Here is a 20,443-nt window from a genome sequence, read left to right as displayed (position 1 = left end):
ACCCTGCCCGGACTTACAGCTGCTCCTACTTCACTGTTCTCTGGCCCCAAGTTTGAGAAGAGGGGGAGTTCAATAAAGTCTGGCTGGAGAGAGGGGCAAGGGGCTGGGGAGCCGGGAATCCCAGGGGTTTGTGGGGACAAACCAGCCACCCTCTCCTCCTGGGGCTTTTAGCTCTGATGGAACATGGGATCCAACCTTTCCTGAGGACCTACTCCACACCAGGCCCTTTGCAGTGCTCTCATTGAATACTCACAGCTACAGTGTGAGGGTGTAATTACATCCCCAGTTTACAGATGAGGAAACTGAGGCCCCGAGTGTGTCTTCCTCAAGGCCACATGGTGAATGGTGAGTGGCAGATCCTTCGCACCCCTGCCGACCCCCGTGGGTGCAGGAGAGGTGATGAGACCCACCCTTTCAATTGTACCACCCTGCTCAGGTTGAGAAGAGCTTTCAGTGCAGGTAGGTCTTGAGTTATATGCTTTAGTTGGGGCTGGGATTTGAGGGTTCAGCAGAAGCTGAGTCCAACTCCGGTCCCCATCCAGTGGGCAGTGTCAATAAGAGGGTCTCTCAGGCCTGACAGGGCCTGAGACACTAACGCAGGAGCAAGAGGCTCCAGAGGCTGGTATCATCCCTTCCTCCCTTTAGGAACAGTCCCTACCAGCCTGGAAAACAGACCAGCCTCTGTCACTCCACAGAGATAACCCACTCTCATCTTGCTTGTACCTGGCTTCAGGGATCTTGGGGAGAGATAAGAGGTTAAAAAGGTAAGACTAAAAGTGGGATCCCTGGACTGCCTGCTGTGGCACTCCCCTGCAAGGGCACCTGGTAGGGAAGACCTAACACTCTCCGCTACACACACACTGCCACACCTGGCACCACCCCTAGCCAAACAAGGCCCTAGGAGGGGGCTGCCAGGCCTGGCAGAGGAGGGGCCCGCCTCCGCAGTTCTGTCCACTGCAACCGGACGTGCTCCAGAGCCCAGGGGAGGCACAGCCATAGCACCTCCCAGTGGCACCGGCAGGAAAAGCAAGAAGAGGAGTGGGGCCCTGGCGAGGGGAAAGCCCACTCCTCCATCCCTGACCCTGCAGTCCTCTGGTTGTGTTCTGAATTCACCAGATTCCTTGGCCCCCAAATCATGTCCTCCTTAGCCAACTGAAGTCTAAATGAATCTTTCAGGGACATATCAAAACTCCCTCCTCTTGGAGCCTGCCCAGCTTCCATCACCCTCCTGCCTCGGCCTGCACGCTGAGCAGATTATAAACGCCCCATCAGGGAGCACTGCCTGGGCCTGTGGCCTGGTGAGCTGGGGGGCGCTTAGGTCAGAGGTGAAGCGAGCCTCAGTCTGGTGGGCGGGGCCAGGTGGGCAGAGACTGCTGTTCCTGGGGAGGTAAGGAGGGATGTCTGCAGTGGGATGGCGTGGGAAAGGCTTTTCCGGGAACCGGCCTTTGTCCGGCACAGTGCCCCGGTAAATGTTTACTGAATTAATGCTGTTGCTAGAGGGACAAGAAAAACGGGAGAATCAAGCAGCTGCAGTTCCCAGTAGGGCCATGGCTTGAAGAAAGGGGAAATGGAAGACCTCCGCCTCTCCCCTCATCCTCAACAGCTCCACCCAGAGAGGGAGTGCAAACAAGCGCCCCAAGAACTGTGTCTGGTTGTTTATTGAATGCAAACTCATTCATAGAAAACGGAAATGCAACCATAGCATGGAGATGCTCTGAGAAAAGATCCAGACCCACCTCATCTCCCAGCCCTTCAAGCAGAGCTATAAAAACAAGTTTGGGAGAAAAACACATTCCCATCACCAAGGCAGAGGCCCCGCCTGAGCTCCCCCATCCTCGGCATCTGGAGTGGACCAGGTGGGACGAAGGGGATCCAAGGACCAGGGTGGCCAGGGCGCCCAGAGCTGGGGCAACTCTTTGTAAACTCCAAGGTTTCATAGGTGTGTGTGTGCGTGACTAACACAGAACTTGGCTGAAGACTGGACGGAAACTCAGAAGCCAGCCCCGGGTCCTAGAGCGAGGCTAGGACTGGGCACGTAGAGGGAAACAGCACATCCCTTCCTGAAGCCCCTTTCTAAGGTAGGCACTGGGGTGCCCACAGCTGTGGAGGCAGAATGGGCTGAACTCTGTATCATCCCTCCTTTGCCCCTGGACATTCTTGGGCAGCGTCAATGGCACTGAAAGGCCCCCAGCTGGGGTTTGGCAGGACTAAGGGCCTGGAAAGAAGGAAGGGAAGGGGTGAGGCGCTTCTCCCTCCAGTCCTGGTGCTGGCATCAGTCTGGGGGCTGATGGGACGAAGAGGTGACCTCTGAATTCAGCCTCTTGAATCAGAAGGCGGTTCTCAAATTGGGCTGAGCGCATTGCTAGAGAGCCAGCCCTGAGCACAGGTCAGAGGGAAGAGAGTACGCACTGCCCCGGGCCCCTTGCAGGCCTTAGCACCAAAAGTCTGGCACCAGCTGGCCAACTCCCAAAATCTCATACCCCCATCCATCCTGACTGACTGGAATGGGCAGTGATGGCAGCCAGGGACAGCCCCAAAGAGAACTGGGGCCCTGATACAGGACAGAGATTCAGGCCCCAGACTAGGCCCTGGAGCGGGAGTATGGGAGGAAAAAGGGCCCTTAGGTCCCAGGCTGGGGCATTGTGGGGAGGAGGACGGGCAAAATGCAAGGCATGAAATGGGGAGGGTGTCCCTTCCATCCTTCCTCTTGCAGAGGGACAAATGGAGAGCCAAAGGACAGGGGCCCATGGAAGGCCCCAACACAGAAGAAAGCAGCAATTTGGCCAACATCTGGGGGTTCCAGGGCAGCAGGCCTCCTCCTTGGCAGAGGGCAGCTGCAAGGCTCCATGCCACCCCATGGCTGTCCCAGGCCAAGCCTAAGCTAGACCTGGCTGTCCTGCTGCCATCCAGTGCTGGGCAACGGTGCTGGGACTCATCCCCACAGCACGACAGAGTGCCCGGTCTATGACACAAAGGAGCTCAGGGCCCCTTGAGGTGAAGCAAAGGGCCCAGCTCCTGCTAGAAGACATAGATCTTGTCCCGCTGCACAGTATCCAGGTCGTCATCCAGTGTCAGCAACACCTGGGGGGTGGACGCCAGATCAGCCACAGAGAAGGAGGCAGCTGCTACCTTCACGTATCCACTCGGCTCGGCCAGGAGGCCCGCTTACCAGGAAGGACCCAAACATGGCGATGGAGGAGAGGAAGTGCCAGATGTCATGGTCGTCAAAGAAATCGAGGAGGATGCAGTCCCGGTTGTGCTCCCTCGACTCCGCAGGGGTTTTCTTGGGGAGCAACAAGAAAAACTGCCGAATGACCCTGCTCTGGCACGGCAAGGGCCAGACCCATCTGCCATCTTGCTCCTGGGCACCCCTCTCTCCAGCCCCAGGCAGGACAGCAGCAATTCTGACCTGTCCCTTTTCCTCGTCCCCACCCCTTCCCGATCTAAGAAATGGCCTTTGGTTACAAACTTCTCCCTGAGTTCACTGGCTTCTCTTCTCCTTTCTTTCACTCTTACCCTCCTCCTTCCTTCTGATTCTCTTCCCTTGACCTAAGAGCACAGGGTTGCAACAACCTTGAAGGCCTTCAGCTCAGAGATGGCAGAAGGCCTTCTCACCCACTTCCCGGCCTTGGACTCCGCCCGTGGTCTAATCTTTCTGCAGGCTCGTTGTTTTTTCCAAAGCACTACTGTCAGGTCACACCCCTGCTCCGGGACAGTAGCCATAACCTGTAGCACTCAAGGTCCTCCCTGCTCTACTCATAGAGCTCATCCATAAGCTCATCCAGGCTGTGTCTGTCTGTGCTACATGCTGAGGCCACAGACATAACCAAGACCTGCCCCACCCTCAGGGAGCTCACAGTCTGCTTGGCTCCCAAATGAGTGCATTCACTGACCTCCAAATCTGCCCCTGTATCATTACTAAGGTCACAGTAGGTCTGGGCCATGGGGCTCTTCCCCATTACCCAAGACTTTTTTGTTTTTTTTTTTTGAGACAGAGTCTTGCTCTGTTGCCAGGCTGGAGTGCAGTGGAGAGATCTCGGCTCACGGCAACCTCCACCTCCCGGGTTCAAGCAATCTCCTGTCTCAGCCTCCCGAGTAGCTGAGACTACAGGTGCCCGCCACCACGCCCAGCTAACTTTTGTATTTTTACTAGAGATGGGGTTTCACCATGTTGGCCAGGATGGTCTTGATCTCTTGACCTCGTGATCCGCCCACTTCGGCCTCCCAAAGTGCTGGGATTACAGGCGTGAGCCACTGTGCCCAGACCCCCTCACCCAAGACTTTTATAGCCCAGAACAAGGCCCACTTCTTCCAGGAAGTTTTCCTGGACTCCTAACTCGGAGAGACCCGTTAGTCCCCTGTCCCGTCTTGCCTGTGCCCTTCATTTCATGTATCACATCGTAAACAGCACTAACAGTCATGCACCAATAGTCCTTCTAGCCCTCTTCGGCTAGTTTATGAGTCCCTCAGAGACCATGTCAGACTTAGTTCTATTCCCAGAATTAAAGCCTGACACGTAGTAGGTGTCCTGCAAGGCAGAGAAGAGAGCTAAGCCTTGCTGGTTTCAAATGCCAGCTGTGCCACTCACTGGCTATGTGCCCTGGGGAAGTCACTTGGCCTCTCTGAGCCTCATCTGTCTCATAAGTAAACTGGAGCTATCTCCAGGCTGGAATGCTAGGAGGATTAACTGGGGAAGCCGCTATGACAGTGTTGGCCTATGGTAGGTGTCCCCAAATGATGTTTAAAATTTTTTTTTTAGAGACGTGGTCTATCGTCCAGGCTAGAGTGCAATGGTGCGATCTCGGCTCACTGCAGCCTGGAACTCCTGCACAGGCTATCTTCTTGCCTCCGCTTCTGGGGTAGCTAGGACTACTGGTGAATGCCACCATGCCAGGCTAATTTTTTTATTTTTATTTTTTTATTTTTTGTAGAGACGGGTTCTTACTATATTGCCCAGGCTGGTCTTGAACGCCTCAAGTGATCCTCCTGCCTCAGCTTCCCAACATGCTGGGATTACAGGTAATCCCAGGCCCAGCCCCGATGTTTAAAAAGAGGACTGGGCACTTGTTGGCTCACAAGGAGCCTGTGGGTGAGTGCTCACCTGCCAGGTGCTGAGTCCCTGGAAGAAGAAGAAGAGTGCGAAGCCCCAGACCACGGAGGTGCAAACGATGCAGAGCAGGGGGATGAGCTTGATCCTTTCCCCACTCCGGAGCTGGGAGGGGCCAGGCAGGGACAGCAGTCTGAGGGCTTACCCCTATCCCACACCGCTGTCCCACCCAGCCTTCCCAGATTCTCTTTCCTCATGGCCTCCCAGGCCTTCAGGACTGCTCCTTGGATTCATACCATTCCACACAACCACAGAGCTCAACCTGCCACCACCCCGATGTCCACCCCACCTGGCCTCCATGTATCCAGAACCCTGTGTCGGGACAGTGTACTGGAGCAGGGGGCTCCAATCAGATTGGAAGGCAGGATGGTTTCTGGGGAAGCACCTGATCCTGAGAGGCCCACACCCTACCTCCCCTCAGCCCCTTCTGCATGGAAAGGGGCACTTACAACTGCAGCCTAAAATGCCACCTGTTTCAAGGGCCCTTGGAAGGGGCTCAGTAAATGGTCTTTGGGCTGCAGTTGGCTCCCAGGGGCCCATGCAAGAGGCTTTCGCCTCTCCCCTCCGCAACCAGCAAAGACGGGACAGAAAACTTCTCACTGCCCCTCAGTGCTGCCGGGCCCATCTCTCCCCAGATAGCAGAGCAGCTGACAGAGGGGGCTTGGCCAGCCCCACTCACCTTCATAATGATGTAGAAGGCGAAGTAAAGGAGCAGGTTGCAAATGCCAATGGCCAACAAGTAGGAGGCGAAATCATTGGGGCGCATGATAAGCCCATAGGCAGCCCTGGCAAGAGGGACGAAGGATGGTGAAGCAGGAAGGCCAAGGGCAAGGAAGTGCTCTTCCTTCCCTGCCCCGCCATGTTTTATTATGATGTTGGGCTGTGTTCAGAAGCCCACAGAAGAGTCTAGAAGCCCAGATGCTGAGAGAGAAGAGAGGCCAAGACCTCTCTTAGCCCCCATGTCTTATGCCCAACATTTGGAAGTTGTCCTCAGCCCCCAAGGCAGCCAGTGGCTGACCAAGTTCCCAGCTGTCCACCCAGCCAGGCCACTACCGCTGACCATACTCACAGCGACCAGTTGATGACGTTGCCCATGACCAGCAGCACCATGCGGTCCTGGAGGGAAGCAGGGACACAGGGACTGAGGGCAGGGGCAGGGAGGGTGGTGGAAGAAGGCCCAGCCAGCTGGTCCCCACTCTCCCCTGGGTCCTCAGCCCAGCCCCGCTCCCCCATCAGAGGGAAGAAAGGAGATGTGGAGAATGGAGCAGGGGAACCAGGCAGGTACCACGTAGAGCGGCCCGCTGCACTGCCGGATGCAGTCTGTGTAGAGCACATGGAGGATGCGGCGGAAGATCCCCGAGTCTGCAAAGAGAAGGGAGTGGTGCTGACAGGCACGGGGCACCCTCCTTTGCTGGACCCCTGGGATGTGCCAGCTGAGGAGCCCAGGCCTGATCTAATTCCTCACCCAGTGACTCCAGGGCCCCCAAGAAGACAGAACCTGAGCGTCTCCCATGCATCCAGGTTCCCGAGGCCCCCCAGGCCCTGCCCCGGGCGTGCCCTTACCCAGTTTCCAGCGGCCCATGTAATAGAGCTGCGTGCTGAGAAGCAGGGTGGCGATGATGTGAATGATGGAGAAGACGATCCAGAACGCCGTGTTCCCTTTGCCAAAGACCTGTCGGGAGGCCACCAAGGGCAGCGGTGAGGGTGCAGAGGGAAGTGGCTCGGATGGCCCACCCTTCCTGGGGCTCGCTGCTCAGCCAGGCTGGGACTCTGAGAGGGGCCCAGGAAGGCATCTCAGGGGAGGAGCAGGAATCTCTCATGCAGGAGGTGGTGGAGGGTGTGCACTACGTGTCTGAACGCACGTGCACCTTTCCTATCATACAGGTTGAGCAGAGCAGGTCAGGCCCTCACCACGCCCAGCACAGAGAAGAAGATGACAATGGCCAGGCAGGCATAGGCACTGTAGGCACTGGCATTGATGTCCGGGTGCCGCTTCTGGTAGAGCTTCAGCATGCAGAGTCCGGCGATCATGTACATGAACGATGTGTCTAGGATGAGGGACACGGAAGGGAGCTGCAGAAATGGCCACCAAGCCCCAGCAGAGAACTCCTGGCCCCAACAATCCCAGAGGAAGAGAGAGCCCTGGTGCCTTGCCACGGCCATGGAGTGAGCTGGTGGCGGGGTGGCACTTGAACTTCAGTTCCTTAGTTGTACCTGCCACATCACACTGCAACCCCACTGGCCGTCACCCAGAGTCTGACATCTCCTGAAGACAGGGACAACTTGGTCTGTGTCTTAGTCTGTGAGCACCCTGAGATCAGGGACCCCCTTTTATTTTTTTGGAGACAGAGTCTCACTCTGTCGCCCAGGCTGGCGTGCAATGGCGGGATCTCGGCTCACTGCAACCTCTGCTTCCCGGGCTCAAGCAATTCTCCTGCCTCAGCCCCACCGAGTACCTGGGATTACAGGCGTGCACCACCACACCCAGCTAATTTTTGCGTTTTTAGTAGAGATGGGGTTTCACCATGTTGGCCAGGCTGATCTCAAACTCCCCACCTCGGGCGATCCCCCCGCCTCAGCCTCCCAAAGTGCTAGGATTACAGGCATGAGCCACCGTGCCCAGCCAGGGTCCCCTTCTTTTTTTTTTTTTTTGAGACGGAGTCTCGCTCTATTGCCCAGGCTGGAGCGCAGTGGCGCAATCTTGGCTCACTGCAAACTCTGCCTCCCGGCTTCATGCCATTTTCCTGCCTCAGCCTCCCAAGCAGCTGGGACTACAGGTGCCTGCCACTTTGCCCGGCTAATTTTTTGTATTTTTAGTAGAGATGGGGTTTCACCGTGTTAGCCAGGATGGTCTCGATCTCCTGACCTCGTGATCCATCTGCCTCGGCCTCCCAAAGTGCTGGGATTACAGGCGTGAGCCACGGCGCCCGGCCAGGGCCCCCTTCTTAATTATCCTGTTTTCTTCAGTGCGGCACATGCCTTTACATAGGAATAGCTTGACAGACGAATGAAGCAGCATCTAGGTGCCCATGTTCCATAGGCTAGGATGTGTGCACACCCAGGCACGCCAGCCTTGGAGTTTCCTACAGGGCTGTCTTAGCGATCCCTGTGGGTGACTTGGGGATGGTGAAAGACTCAGCCAGGTCCCTGCTGTAGGTTAAGCCAGAAAAGAAGGAGGCCCCACTCACCAAACTGGAAATTGGTATAGTTGGGGCACACATGATAGCAAGCACTGAGCAGCCCCTCCATCATCAGGGCTGTGCCCATGGCGTAGAACAGTCCAAAGTGTTTGGGGATCCCACATTCCTGTTAGAGAGAGAGAGAAGGAGAAGGGAAGGGAGGGAGGAAGTGAGGCAGAAAGGGAAGAAGGGACCCAAAAGAGGGACGCTAAGAGGAGTGGAAGAGGAAAAGGGGTGGGGTGTGTGTCGAGTGTGGGTGTGCAGGAGTGGGCTGGCCTGGGCAGGCTGGCAAGGGAGGGCAGGGCAGGGTGGGGCAGGCTGGGCTGGATGGGGTGGGCCAGACAGAACTGGGGAGGGGAGAGCTGGGGAAGGCACGGCCAGGCCTGCCCAAAAGGGTGTCCTGGAGCCAAGGCTTGAGGTCTGTGCTGGAGCTGAGGCTGCGGCAGGCAGGCAGGTGCTCCCTCACCAGGGCATAGAGGTCGTTGCGCAGCAGGGCCCGGTTGTGGTTGATCTCCCGTTGCAGGATGATGAGCAGGAAAAGCAGCCCCAGCAGGATGTACCCCAGGTTGCTGAGGATGTTGTTGAAGGCGCTAGAAGGGGCAACACAAGGCGGACTGCTTGGGACTCACACCCAGGCCTCTTCCCTAGCCCAGGCGGGCATTGCAAAGCCCCAGGCCCTGCCCCATTTCACCCTTGGCCTGGACAAGGGGCCTCCCAGCATGACCCCCACCTGAGATTGCCCAGTGGGTGGGCGCAGAGGAAGTTGTAGTAGCAGATGTCCTGATTCCCTGTGACATTCACCACCTGTAGCAGGAGCAGGGACAGGGAGTGGGTCTGTTGTCACACTCAACTCAGCCCACGTCCCGCCACCCAGGCCCCTTTGGCCAAAAAGAGCAAGTGCCACCACAGCTAGCAGGTGGGAATACACAGCACCGCAGGCACGTGCTCCTTCTGAGAACATGGATGCCAAGCAGCACAGTCGCTGTCCCCTCTCATTAGGCGTGGCTGAAAACCCTGAGGCATGACCGTGATGGAAGTTCTTGCCCCATGGGACAGAGAAAAGGGAAGGGAAACTGATGCTTACAAAGCCCCAGGACTTTGGTTTCATAATCCGCACAAGAAAGCAGGGAGGGGCTATCTTTAATGCGGGCTGCTCCCATTTTGCAGATGAAGAAACTGACACTCAGGGCTGGGAGGTTATGTGATTTGCCCTGGGTCACTCGGCTGGGAAGGCAGAGCTGGGATCTGAACCCAGGTCCTGTGATGGAACACCAGGGCCCCAGGCTGGGAGACTCTGCACTTTGGGGCGGTGTCCTAGGCTGTGGGAAAGGTGAACCCGCCCCGCCCTCTCACCGTCTGGTAGGTGATCACCAGCTGCACCACAGGAAGGGCATAGAAGACAGCAATGGTGGCAATGTTCCTGCGGAGCAGGAGGGTGGCAGTGAGGCGGGTGGCACCCAAGGCCGCCACACACCCACCAACAGCAGAGTCCCAGCCACTCGGCCCGCTCACCAGAAGTAAATCTGGTACTTTTTCCGCAGAACACGCTTGTCCTTCCGTGCCAGGTCAGCCACATAGAGGTATTGCTGGGGAGAAGCTGGAATCAGCCCCATTACTGCTACTCGGGAGAAGCTCCCTACCCCAGGTTAAGAGGTGGACAAGAGGGGCCTCCCTCAGACAGGGCCAAATTCAGGTGGGCAGGGTTCAAGGCCATCCCACTGCTGCAGCCGCTTAGATCAAGAGTGTTTGGCCAATCAGGCCGGAAGGGGTTGGAGGTCAAGTTAGCTTCCCCAGCATCTGCCCTGCCCCAGCTGAGCCCCTTCCTTCTGCTTCCCTAAATGCCACATCAGTGGGAACATGCTGGGGCGGGAACACAGAATGTCCCTTTCTCGGGAAACGCCTGACCAGGCCAGGCCCACGGGTCAGACCTTGGTACGAATGACATTCTTGTCGGAATCGATGTCGGTCAATGTGTCGTAGTCATCCTCCTCCACAGAGCTCATAGAGTCCACTCGGGGCCGAGTACCCACAGGTTCAAAGGAGCGGCCTAGAAAGGGCAGGGAGGGAGGGGTTGCACTGGTGGACACAAAACCCACAGTGGCCCTCGCCCATCTGAGGCAATTATAACAATTATTAAGCAGTAGGGAAGAGGCAAATTGTGGGCTAGGGCTCAGAGTTGGGGTGGAGGTGGGCTCAGGAGCTGGGAGGAGACATCAGGTGCTCCTAAGTCCTGGGGGATGATGGTAGACTCTAGAAAAGGCCACCACACAGGGGCCGCTCTAGCTTTGCTCTGTTCCTGGCACCCCTCATGGGCTAGGGCCTCCCAGGCCAGGACACTGAGCAGACCCCAGGCAGCAGACACAAACAACAGGATTGAACTCGGCAAGTCATGCTGATTCAAGGGTGCCCAGCCCTGTGGGTTCTGAGAAGACACTGCCTTGGCTGCCACTGGGTTAAAGACCCAGTGGGCCTGGGGTGCAGAAAGAGTATTTCTCCTTTATCCAGAGGCCAGAATGTGACCTCCATGCCTGTGAGCCCTCCCCTAGCAGGCCAGGGAGTGAGGGCACTGGCAACGCAGACGATAAACTAGAACGTCCAGCCTGGAGGGAGGAGAGGCGCCAGCCTGCCAGCCAAAGGAGCCTGTGCGCTGCTGCTATCTCAGAAGACACAAGAGCGGGCAATTACTGGAATTACATGGGGAAGCCATGCACATAGAATCTTTCTGGCCCCGGAGCCGGCAGTCAACTGGAGCCGGCAGGCACTGATTGGCAAAACAGCCCTACCCCCACCCCAGGTCTACCCATGGGAAGGCACAGCTGCCGCATCTGGCCAGAGGGGAGGCGCCGCTTGAACTGGTCGTGCCCTTCAAAGGAAAGGGAAAGTTACCAGGGAACTGGGGCCAAGGAGGAGGGGATGAGGGAAGAGACGGGTTAGGAAAACAGCAGGCCCTTCCCAGGTTCCAGCATCTGGCAGAAGACGCAACCGCCCACCGTGACATTTTACCCAGACAACACCAGCCTGTACCACACAGCCCCTCCCAGCCTGGCCCACTCACCCTGGTAACCATAAGAGAGGTCCCCAGTGCCAGCGCTGTCAACCAGACCATCAGTAGATCCAGACACATTCTCTGCGGGGAACGATCAGTGGTGAGGCGGGAAGGAGAGGCCGCAGGGAAAGGGGCTCTGAGCATCTGCAGAGGGTGTGGGGACTGGAGGAGATGGCTCCCACTTTACCGCCTCGGAGGTGGTGGCCTAAGGAGACAAGGTCATGTCCCCCGCAAGCACGGTGCTGGCTTTGACACATACCAAAGGAGCCATAGTTGTAACCCTCATAAGGGGAACTGCCAGGAAAAGAATCAGCCAGGACTCGAGGGTGACCTGCAATGAGAAGTCAAGGTCTGTTAGCACTGGACGAAAAGAGAGGCCTAGAGCCAGGGAAAAGAACAAAGAAAGGTCCAGAGAAGACAGCCACAAGGAGGCCATGCCAACAGACGAGAAGCAGCACCTATCCAGGCAAACACACCCCACTGCTGCCACCACCACCCGCCCCAGCCCCCTGCCTGCCTCTCCCATGGAAACAGCGCCACCCTTTGTCTTCCCTAAGGAGAGAGAAAGTTCAAGAACAGGCACATCTAAGTTACCAGCAACAAAGACAACATCTGACCCGCCCACGAGCCCTCCAGACAGCCCTGTGCTCCACCCTTCCTCCCCTACTCTGGACTCCAGCTCCTCTGCCCACAGCACCTGGAGCTTACCAAGGAGAGAAGCTAAGAGAGAAGGTCCCACGCAGGAGGGAGGACAGAAAGAGAGGGAGGGGTGGAAGAGAGAGAGAAGGAAAGGTTAATAATCCCAGAGAGCGTGGGCCGCACTGCCCAAGGCAGGCAGACACCATCGCTAGACATGGAATAAACCAAGCGACAGCCTCAGCCTCTGAGGTGTGCATGTTAGGGGTGCATGGACATCATATCCCAGCCTCATTCCCATCTGTGGAGTGTTATCCCAATCTGAACATCCAGAAACCCCCAGCCCTTCCTCCTCCAACCCCTTAGGGAACAATCCACCATCCACCACTACCCTGCAAAACACAAAGCACACTGTGCCCGCCCCACCCAGGCCCCCTGGAGGTACCGCTTTCTGGGCAGGCTCGGTCAATGGCCACCAGCAGGGTCTTCTTCTTCTGCCTGCATGGACAGAACCCACAGGCCACCCAGATGGGACAGGACAAGGATCCATCTGTATGGGGCTGGCTTTCCTTCTACCTCTCCACTCCACTCTCATCCCTATGACCCTGTCCTCCACCCTTTGTCCCAGGGTTCCTCACAGGCTGGGGAGCAATATGGGATCTCCCTGCTTGGGAAGAAGGTTGAGGGGAGGAGATGGTTTCTAGAGAGGCTCATGGGTCACAGACTCTAACAGCCCCACCATCATCTGCTATGGATGGTGTAGATTACCCTAGGCTGGCTCAGACCCTGCCAAGTGATCTGCCCCACACACCTGCCCAACCCACCCAGACCAGGGGAGGGCCCAGCAGTTCCACTTTACCTCCAGTTCTCCCAGCAGGCCAGGAGGACGGTCAGCAGGTAAAAGGAGAGAAATATACCCAGGCAAAAGAGCATCCCACTGACATATGCCTCAGCTTCAAGGAGGAAACAGGAAAGTGGACAGGTCAAAACCTTCCACCACCTCCCATCATGGCACCCAAAGGCCTTCATGTCCTCCTCCACCCCACCCAATCTCTCACCCTTCTCCCCTCAAATGTAAGGCCCTACCCAGCCAGTATGAACAACTGGCAGTTCCTCTAATACACCAAACTCTGACACACTCCTATTTTTGCTCATGTTGCTCCCTGGGCTAGAACTTTCTCTTCCACTTCTCTTTTTTTTTTTTTTTTTTTTTTTTTTGTGAGACGGGGGCTCACTCTGTTACCCATGCTGGAGTGCAGTGGCACGATCATAGCTCACTGTATCCTCCAACTCCTAGGCTCCATCCTTCCACCTCAGCCTCCTGAGTAGCTGGGACTACAGATGTGTGCCACCATGCCTGGCTCATTTTTTAATTTTTTATAGAGATTGGGTCTCACTATGTTGCTCAGGCTGGTCTTGAATTCCTGGCTTCAAGCAATTTCCCTGCCTCAGCCTCCCAAAGTGCTGGGATTATAGGTGTGAGCCACCGTGCCTGGCCTCTCAAAAATTCCACCTTGACTTAACCCTCAAACCACAGCTCAGGGACTGCGTCCTCTAGGAAGCTTTCTCTGTCCTGTATTTCCACAGTGACCTGTTCTTTGCTCACCACAGCTCTTAACTGCCTCCTGTTCCTCTAGACAGGACCCCGCCCCCACCAAGGACTGCTGCCTTAGCATACCACCTGGCATATAGGAAGTGCTCCATAAATATTTGCTGAATAAATAATCCATGTAAGAGAGGCACCCTGGCCGGGTACAGTGGCTCATGCCTGTAATCTCAGCACTTTGGGAGCTGAGGCAGGTGGATCATGAGGTCAGGAGATCGAGACCATCCTAGCTAACATGAGAAGGTGAAACCCCTTCTCTACTAAAAATACAAAAAATTAGCCAGGCATGGTGGCGGGCACCTGTAGTCCCAGCTACTCGGGAAGCTGAGGCAGGAGAATGGCATGAACCCAGGAGGTGGAGCTTGCAGTGAGCTGAGATTGTGCCACTGCACTCCAGCCTGGGCAACAGAGCAAGACTCCATCTCAAAAAAAAAAAAAAAGAGAGAGAGAGAGGCACCCTCTGGCTGGGCACGGTGGCTCACACCTGTAATCCCACACTTTGGGAGGCCAAGGTGGGCAGATCACCTGAGGTCAAGAGTTCAAGACCAGCCTGGCCAACATGGTGAAACCCTGTCTCTACTAAAAATACAAAAATTAGCTGGGCATGGCAGCAGGTGCCTGTAATCCCAGCAACTCAGGAGGCTGAGGCAGGAGAATCATTTGAACCTGGGAGGCGAAGATTGCAGTGAGTCGAGATCTTGCCACTGCATTACAGCCTGGGTGACAGAGCGAGAGTCCATCCCAAAAAAAGAAAGAGAGGCACCTTCTTTCCCCTCCTATCACAGTCCCTTAGGGCCCCATTTAATCATTCAGTAAATATTTATTGAGCACTGAGTAGGGGCCTGGTACTTTCCTGCTAATTTTGTCTGCTAATTTTGTGCTAGCCCTCATAACTTAGTGAGATTAACTGGACAAATTTTACTCCCTCTGTTATAGAGACAGGGAAACTGAGACTCAATCTTATAGCAGTGTTTCAATGACAAATTAGGATATGTTTCTGAATATGAGATTAAGAAACATCCTTCAGAATAAATAAGATTATAACTATGGTAAAGCAAAATTAAAGCTCTTTCTTACAATCAGGTTACACTGCTGATAAGTGGCAGAAAGTGAACTGGACCTCAGTTCTTCCATCTTTAGTCATGAACTCTCTGTACCACATCACACTGGAACTCACCTCCCGGCCCTCCCCATCTAGAAGCCTGCCAAGAATACTCCCCATTCCTACCCCACCAGCATATCTGCATCCTCATCACCCACTTCAGGGCACACCCTATATCCCAGGTCTGAAAGGAGGAGCCAGAGAGGCTTGTCCATCCCCACTCAGCCACCTGCACTCACATGTGACTGCTTGAGACACCAGCACTGACAGGGTTTTCTGGCGGTGCCCTTGATCAACCGGTTCATCTGGAAGTAAAATGTCAAAGTGGTAAACTAGTTGCCTGGAGCTTGGCTAGAGTCAGTGGGACCAGGCCTTTGAGAGACTGGAGCCAAAAACCCATGTCCTATCAGGTCCACCAATCAGCCACGCAGGCTCTTCTTGCTCCCAGAAAGTGACCAAAGCCCTCCCCATCCCTAGCCAGGCCCATGGCACAAAATGTACCTTCTACGAAGGGGTAGAAAGGCAGGGAGCCCCCGCAGGCTTGGTCTTCGGTCTTCACCACCACCACCACATAAAAGCTGTTGCTGGGGAAGTCTTTGCGCTGCAGGATGATGATGATAAATATCATCATCATCATCATCATCATCATCATCATCATCATTCTTTTCTGAATACTTGTTCTGGGGCCAGACATTATGCTAAACTCTTCATAGATATATTTTACTTAATCCTCACAAAGATTCCTTTCTTTTTTTTGAGACGGAGTTTCGCTCCTGTTGCCCAGGCTGGAGTGCCATGGCATGATCTCAGCTCACTGCAACCTCCGCCTCCCGGGTTCAAGCGATTCTCCTGCCTCAGCCTCCCAAGTAGCTGGGATTACAGGCGCCCACCACCATGCCCAGCTAATTTTTATATTTTTAGTAGAGATGGGGTTTCACTACGTTGGCCAGGCTGGTCTTGAACACCTGATCTCAGGTGATCTGCCCGCCTCAGCCTCCCAAAGTGTGGGATTACAGGCGTGAGCCACCACGCCCGACCTTTTTTGTTCTTGAGACAGAGTTTCACTCTTTTTGCCCAGGCTGGAGTGCAGTGGTGCGATCTCGCCTCACTGCAACCTCCGTCTCCCAGGTTCAAGTGATTCTCCTGACTCAGCCTCCCGAGTAGCTGGGATTACAGGCATGCGCCTCCGTGCCCGGCTAATTTTTTGTATTTTTAGTAGAGACAGGGTTTCAGCCTGTTGGCCAGGCTGGTCTTGAACTCCTGACCTCAGGTGATCCGCCCACCTTGGCCTCCCAAAGTGCTGGGATTACAGGAATAAGCCACTGCGCTCGGCCCTCTTATTGTTACAATGAATGAAGTAGGTATGACAGCCAGAAGTGGGTACTCTACTCTTTCCCATCCCCAAGAGCAACTGGGATTATGGTTCAACTCTCATATATATCAGGGGACTCAAAGTCACAGGGACTGGAAGGCCAAAGACTCAGTCGTGTGTAGGATAGGAATGGGCAGAGGAAGAAGAGCTCAAGTTTGGAAAGTTACGCAGCTTATCGCCCAGCCACACCTCCCACGTGGCCACGTGCATTTCCTACCTGTACAGTGATGGCCGCCTTCTTGGTCATCGTCTGGTACATGCCGATGAAGGCTACATTGTTGTCCAGGTCATAGACAGGACACTGCAGAGGGGCGGGAGAGGCAGATGGATGGGAACCTGGCCTGCCCCTCTCTTTAGCAGCCCTGCTGCCTGCTGGGGAAGAGCAAAAGGGCAGGCAACTTACCAGCACATCCTGGATGGAGATGACTGAGCAGGGGAAGGCCTTGTTGGAGGTCACCTTGACAATTACCGAGTCCACGCCTTCAGGGAACTCATACTTGAAGTACTGAGGGTGCAGGAAGGAAGGGAGAGCCCCATCTCATGAGGATGCTCTCTTGGCCCCTCTAGAAGGGAATAGTCCCCTATAAGCGAGGACCCAGAATCCTCTGAGGGGTGGGCAGCGGAGGCTCTCTGGGGAGACACGCCTTGACCATAGCAGCCCCTTTCTCTGTATACCATTCCCTTCAACCTCAGCAGGGCACTCAGCGGAATGCCGGAGAGTCTCTGCACAGTCCCATGCTGTCTGTCCCTCACCATGTCAGGGCCAGAGCTCCTGTTTCCAGAGAGCCCTCCATGGAGAAAACAGCCAATTCAAAAGGCCAAGCAAAGACAGCTGACCACTCCCATTCTCATATTCAAGCTCCCCCATTTCTCCTCTCGAGCAATCAACAGGGAGATGTTACCTGGGGCTGTGCTGCTGTGGTATTGAAGCTGAACTGCTCCCCAGTCCTGCAGGGCAGAGAAGAGCCCCCACCAGTCACTCCCAGAGCCTGGGGAAGAACCAGCCCCCGTGGTCCCCTCGCCCCACCCTGCAGACCTGAGCACAAAATCGTCCATGCGGCTGACCCGGAGCTGGTATGTGGTGTTGACTGGCGACAGGGTGGACACATCCACATAGAAGAACTGAATCTCCGACTCATTCTTGGTGGGGGGCTGACACAGGGTTCGTTCCACTTTTTGGTAGAGGTACTTGCGCTGAAACCTATGTCCCGAAGCAGGGAGATAGGATGTGAGCACTGTCCCAGCCGGCCTGCCCCTCCAGAGGAGCGAGGCCCCACCTCCCCTGGTCTGGTCTCCACCACCTCCCTGAGAGGTACACAAGCTCCCGGCTGGCAGGACTCAGCCCTTGTGCTGTTGACCAGCCTCATGGCCCAGGGAAAGGGGAGGAGAAATGGGGGGGCTCCTGGTTGAGGCTCCAGCCAAGGACTGGCCTAGGCCACCCCGCTTCCCTGACGCCCAGATCCTACTCACATCCCTCGCAGGATTAGGGGCACCTGGAAGGACACCACAGCCTCCTTCTGGCGGACCACAAACAGCAAAGGCGCCCCCTTCTGCTTGTTCAGGACGTTCACAGACACACGCACGCCCTCTGTCTGCAGAACGACATGGAAATGCCTCTCAAGCCTCTGCCACCAGGGACACGTGGCTCCAGAGACTATGAGCCCTGCCCTCCTTCATGCCAGCTACTTTGGTCTTTCTCCATCTTGATCGGGCCAGGGAGTCATCTCTGCCCCTTCTCCTGCCAGAACAACCCCCAGACTCCAGGAAAGACCTGTGCTGAGTGCAGCTCCTGGCCGGCAGACATGTGCAGGGCAGCAGGACCCAAGCAACCGCAGGGTCTCGCCCTCTGCCAGGCAACATGGTGGAGGCCTTGGGAGTCTCCAGGATACCCCATTCCTATCCATGTGCACAGGATGCACAGGCCTGCACACACAAATGTGTACACACACCCCCACACACGAAGACACAGGAGAGCAAGAAGTGCTCCTCAACCTTCCTGTGAGCTAGGAAGCCAGCAAGAAGCTCTAGTTAACAACTAACCTGGAGCCAGAGCCCAGAGGGGATGAGGAGGGGTAAGTATTGAAGGCCATGTTGTATACTTAGCTCCCACCAAGAGACAGGGCTGTGGAGAAGTCACTTTACTTCTCTAAGCCTCAACTTCTCTCTCTATAAAATGACAGCCGGGTGCGGTGGCTCATGCTTGTAGCACTTTGGGAGGCCAAGGCAGGAGGATCACCTGAAGTCAGGAGTTTGAGACTAACCTGGCCAACATGGTGAAGCCCCATCTCTACTAAAAATACAAAAATTAGCTGGGTATGGTGGCAGGCACCTGTAATCTCAACAACTTGGGAGGCTGAGGCAGGAGAATCGCTTGAACCCGGAAGGCGGAGGTTGCAATGAGCTGAGATCACGCAACTGCACTTCAGCCTGGGCAACAGAGTGAGACTGGTCTCAAAACAAATAAAAAATAAAAGATAAAGTGATCTTCACCCTTGGAGCTATGAAGGAACATATATAAACAATGGGAGCTTAAGGGAAAAATAAAACTAAATCGATCTTGGAATGCTTGTTATTGGGCTGCTGAAACCCAAGCCCTAGGGCAGCATTTCCCCAAAGAGTAAAAACCACAGCTCTCCAGTGCCTTTAGATATGGGAAAAAAAGGAAGAAAGGACTCCAAGCAGAAAGAGATCAAACTTCAGAGAACCAGGCACTGGGGGCAGATCCTGACCTGCCATAGAAACCAAACCACTCCCCGTTCTGAAAAAAAATCAGATTCCCCATTCTCAACTCCATTGCTTCCCAGTAAACGGCAGTCATGGAGAGAGAGCAAGAGACCCGGGCACGAGATCACACAGCCAGGTTGCAAGAATTCTCCCAATCTCAGCTCTGCCTGGGGTCTAGACTTCCCACACTAGCTGTGTCTATTCCAACTCAGGGACTCACCGCTGGGGAAGAAACCAAAGAGAAGTCAGGGTGAAGTGGATTTTTCACAGTGGACAAATTCCCCTTCTCTTCCCACCCAACTTGCAGTTGGCCTTATAAAACCTCTGTCACCCTCAATTTACAAGGCCAGCTGGCTCTCCCAGGCAGGAAGAGGGCTGGGAAGCCCTGCATTCATCTCCCTGGGGAGTCTGAGATGTAACTTGCCTGCACAGAGCTTTTCAGTTCTGGGCCAGTCTCATTCCCCTGAGGTTTTCTGGGCAAGCCCAGTAATAAGCCTGTTTCCTCTCCCACCCAGACCCCACAGAGCTGTCAGATTCTGGGGTTTAGGGTAGAGAGCAAGCCATGTGTGCTCAGACCACAACTGATGGAAGAATGGGGGTGGAAGAGAAGATGGGAATGAGCCAACTTCAAAAACTGCCCAGCTGGAGCTTCAGAGAAACATTGGTGGCAAAGGAAGGAGGACTGGTCAAGAGGCTCCAGTGTGGTTCTGGAAACTGGGAACCCAGCAGGACGGCTCGTTCATGGGGCCTCCCAAAAGGGTAGCGGGGCGGCAGAATCGCCTAGCCCTCGTCGGCTTCCCCACTCGCCTCTGGCCCCCCAGCCCCCAGCCCTCACCCTGTTGCGGGTCACAGTATGGTTGAAGGTGTAGATGTTGACCAGCTCGCTATTGACCTCGTCCACGTAGGTGCGCTCAAACTCGGCGTCTTTCTGCGAGACGTTCTTGGGCCCCAGAACCCCCAGATGGCTCTCGACCGAGGCCACCAAGAGCGCCAAGAAGGGCAAGCCCAGAGCGAACATGGCCCCGGCAGGGCGGCAGTGGCAGCGGTGGTGGCGGCGGCGACGGCGACAGGCGACAGGACACCTCCGGGACAGGTTGCGGCTGCGGCCGCAGCTTCCAGCATCTCACCAGGACCAGAACTTTAACCCCGGCCTGAGATTAGGAAATGTCCCCTCCCAAGAGCCCCGGAGAGGCTCCCAGGGTCCCCGCAAGGGAGGGGGTGGCCGGGAGGGGTCGGGGAGGGAGGGGATGCGGGCTACGGGAAGGGGGTCCCAGCTCGCGAGGGGCTGAGTACGACCTGAGATCCTGGAGCCCCGGGCCAGGGCCGTGAGAAGGAGGGCGGCTGGTTGCCGGGAGCCTGGAGACGCCGGGAAAGGGGAGGGAGGAAGAGCCTGCGGCGGGGGCTGGCCGCGGAGGGAGGCGAGTCGCAGAGTGAGGGGCGTGATAGGTGGTAGCTACCCGACGCCGTGCGCGGCTGCGAGTTTTCCGAGGTGCTGGCCCTTTAAGGGCGGGCGGACGCGCCGCCCCGACGCACGAACACTGGAAAGTGAGCTGCGCCGCTGGGCGATAAACAGCAGGGCTGCTGGCCCGCCCGCTGACGTCAGGGGAAACTGACACAGATTTAAAGGACCAGGTCCCGCATTTGCCCTTAAAGGGGCTGCAGCTGTCCAGC

The 20,443-nt window shown here is 55.9% G+C and overlaps 1 protein-coding gene and 1 long non-coding RNA gene across 6 annotated transcripts; one reads left to right on the top strand and one right to left on the bottom strand.

Moving 5' to 3' along the window:
- Positions 1-10: 10 nt before the first annotated feature.
- Positions 11-3,251, top strand: LOC134759432 (uncharacterized). 3 transcript variants are annotated; one of them, XR_010135566.1, is made up of 5 exons: positions 11-459; positions 646-764; positions 1,682-1,856; positions 1,940-2,078; positions 3,051-3,251. It is a non-coding gene; the product is annotated as an uncharacterized LOC134759432 (long non-coding RNA). The 3 variants fall into 3 exon arrangements; XR_010135564.1 differs by having other exon boundaries at positions 11-764; XR_010135565.1 differs by lacking the exon at positions 3,051-3,251 and having other exon boundaries at positions 1,940-2,599.
- SIDT2 (SID1 transmembrane family member 2) lies at positions 1,641-20,359 on the bottom strand. Of its 3 annotated transcripts, XM_024254731.3 has the most exons (26): positions 19,608-20,359; positions 17,519-17,640; positions 17,085-17,249; positions 16,951-16,996; positions 16,452-16,553; positions 16,266-16,349; positions 15,178-15,277; positions 14,916-14,981; positions 12,828-12,921; positions 12,414-12,466; positions 11,592-11,663; positions 11,342-11,413; positions 10,215-10,333; positions 9,799-9,872; positions 9,640-9,706; positions 9,017-9,090; positions 8,753-8,876; positions 8,296-8,413; positions 7,019-7,155; positions 6,671-6,779; positions 6,393-6,469; positions 6,177-6,223; positions 5,787-5,892; positions 5,102-5,212; positions 3,170-3,283; positions 1,641-3,081 (listed from the first exon to the last, which is right to left on the bottom strand). In XM_024254731.3, the coding sequence occupies exons 1-26, from the start codon at positions 19,788-19,790 to the stop codon at positions 3,019-3,021; spliced, it is 2,499 nt and encodes an 832-aa protein (XP_024110499.1). In that variant the 5' UTR covers positions 19,791-20,359; the 3' UTR covers positions 1,641-3,018. The 3 variants fall into 3 exon arrangements, with proteins under 3 accessions (XP_024110499.1, XP_024110498.1, XP_054381134.1); XM_024254730.3 differs by having other exon boundaries at positions 1,641-3,283; positions 19,608-20,314; XM_054525159.2 differs by lacking the exon at positions 19,608-20,359 and adding an exon at positions 18,378-19,580 and having other exon boundaries at positions 1,641-3,283.
- Positions 20,360-20,443: the final 84 nt, after the last annotated feature.

Source organism: Pongo abelii, chromosome 9 (genome assembly GCF_028885655.2).
Source record: "Pongo abelii isolate AG06213 chromosome 9, NHGRI_mPonAbe1-v2.0_pri, whole genome shotgun sequence".
NCBI classification, from domain to species: domain Eukaryota; kingdom Metazoa; phylum Chordata; class Mammalia; order Primates; family Hominidae; genus Pongo; species Pongo abelii.
Note: the sequence above shows the minus strand (reverse complement) of the source record. Positions and strands in the feature narration are given on the sequence as shown.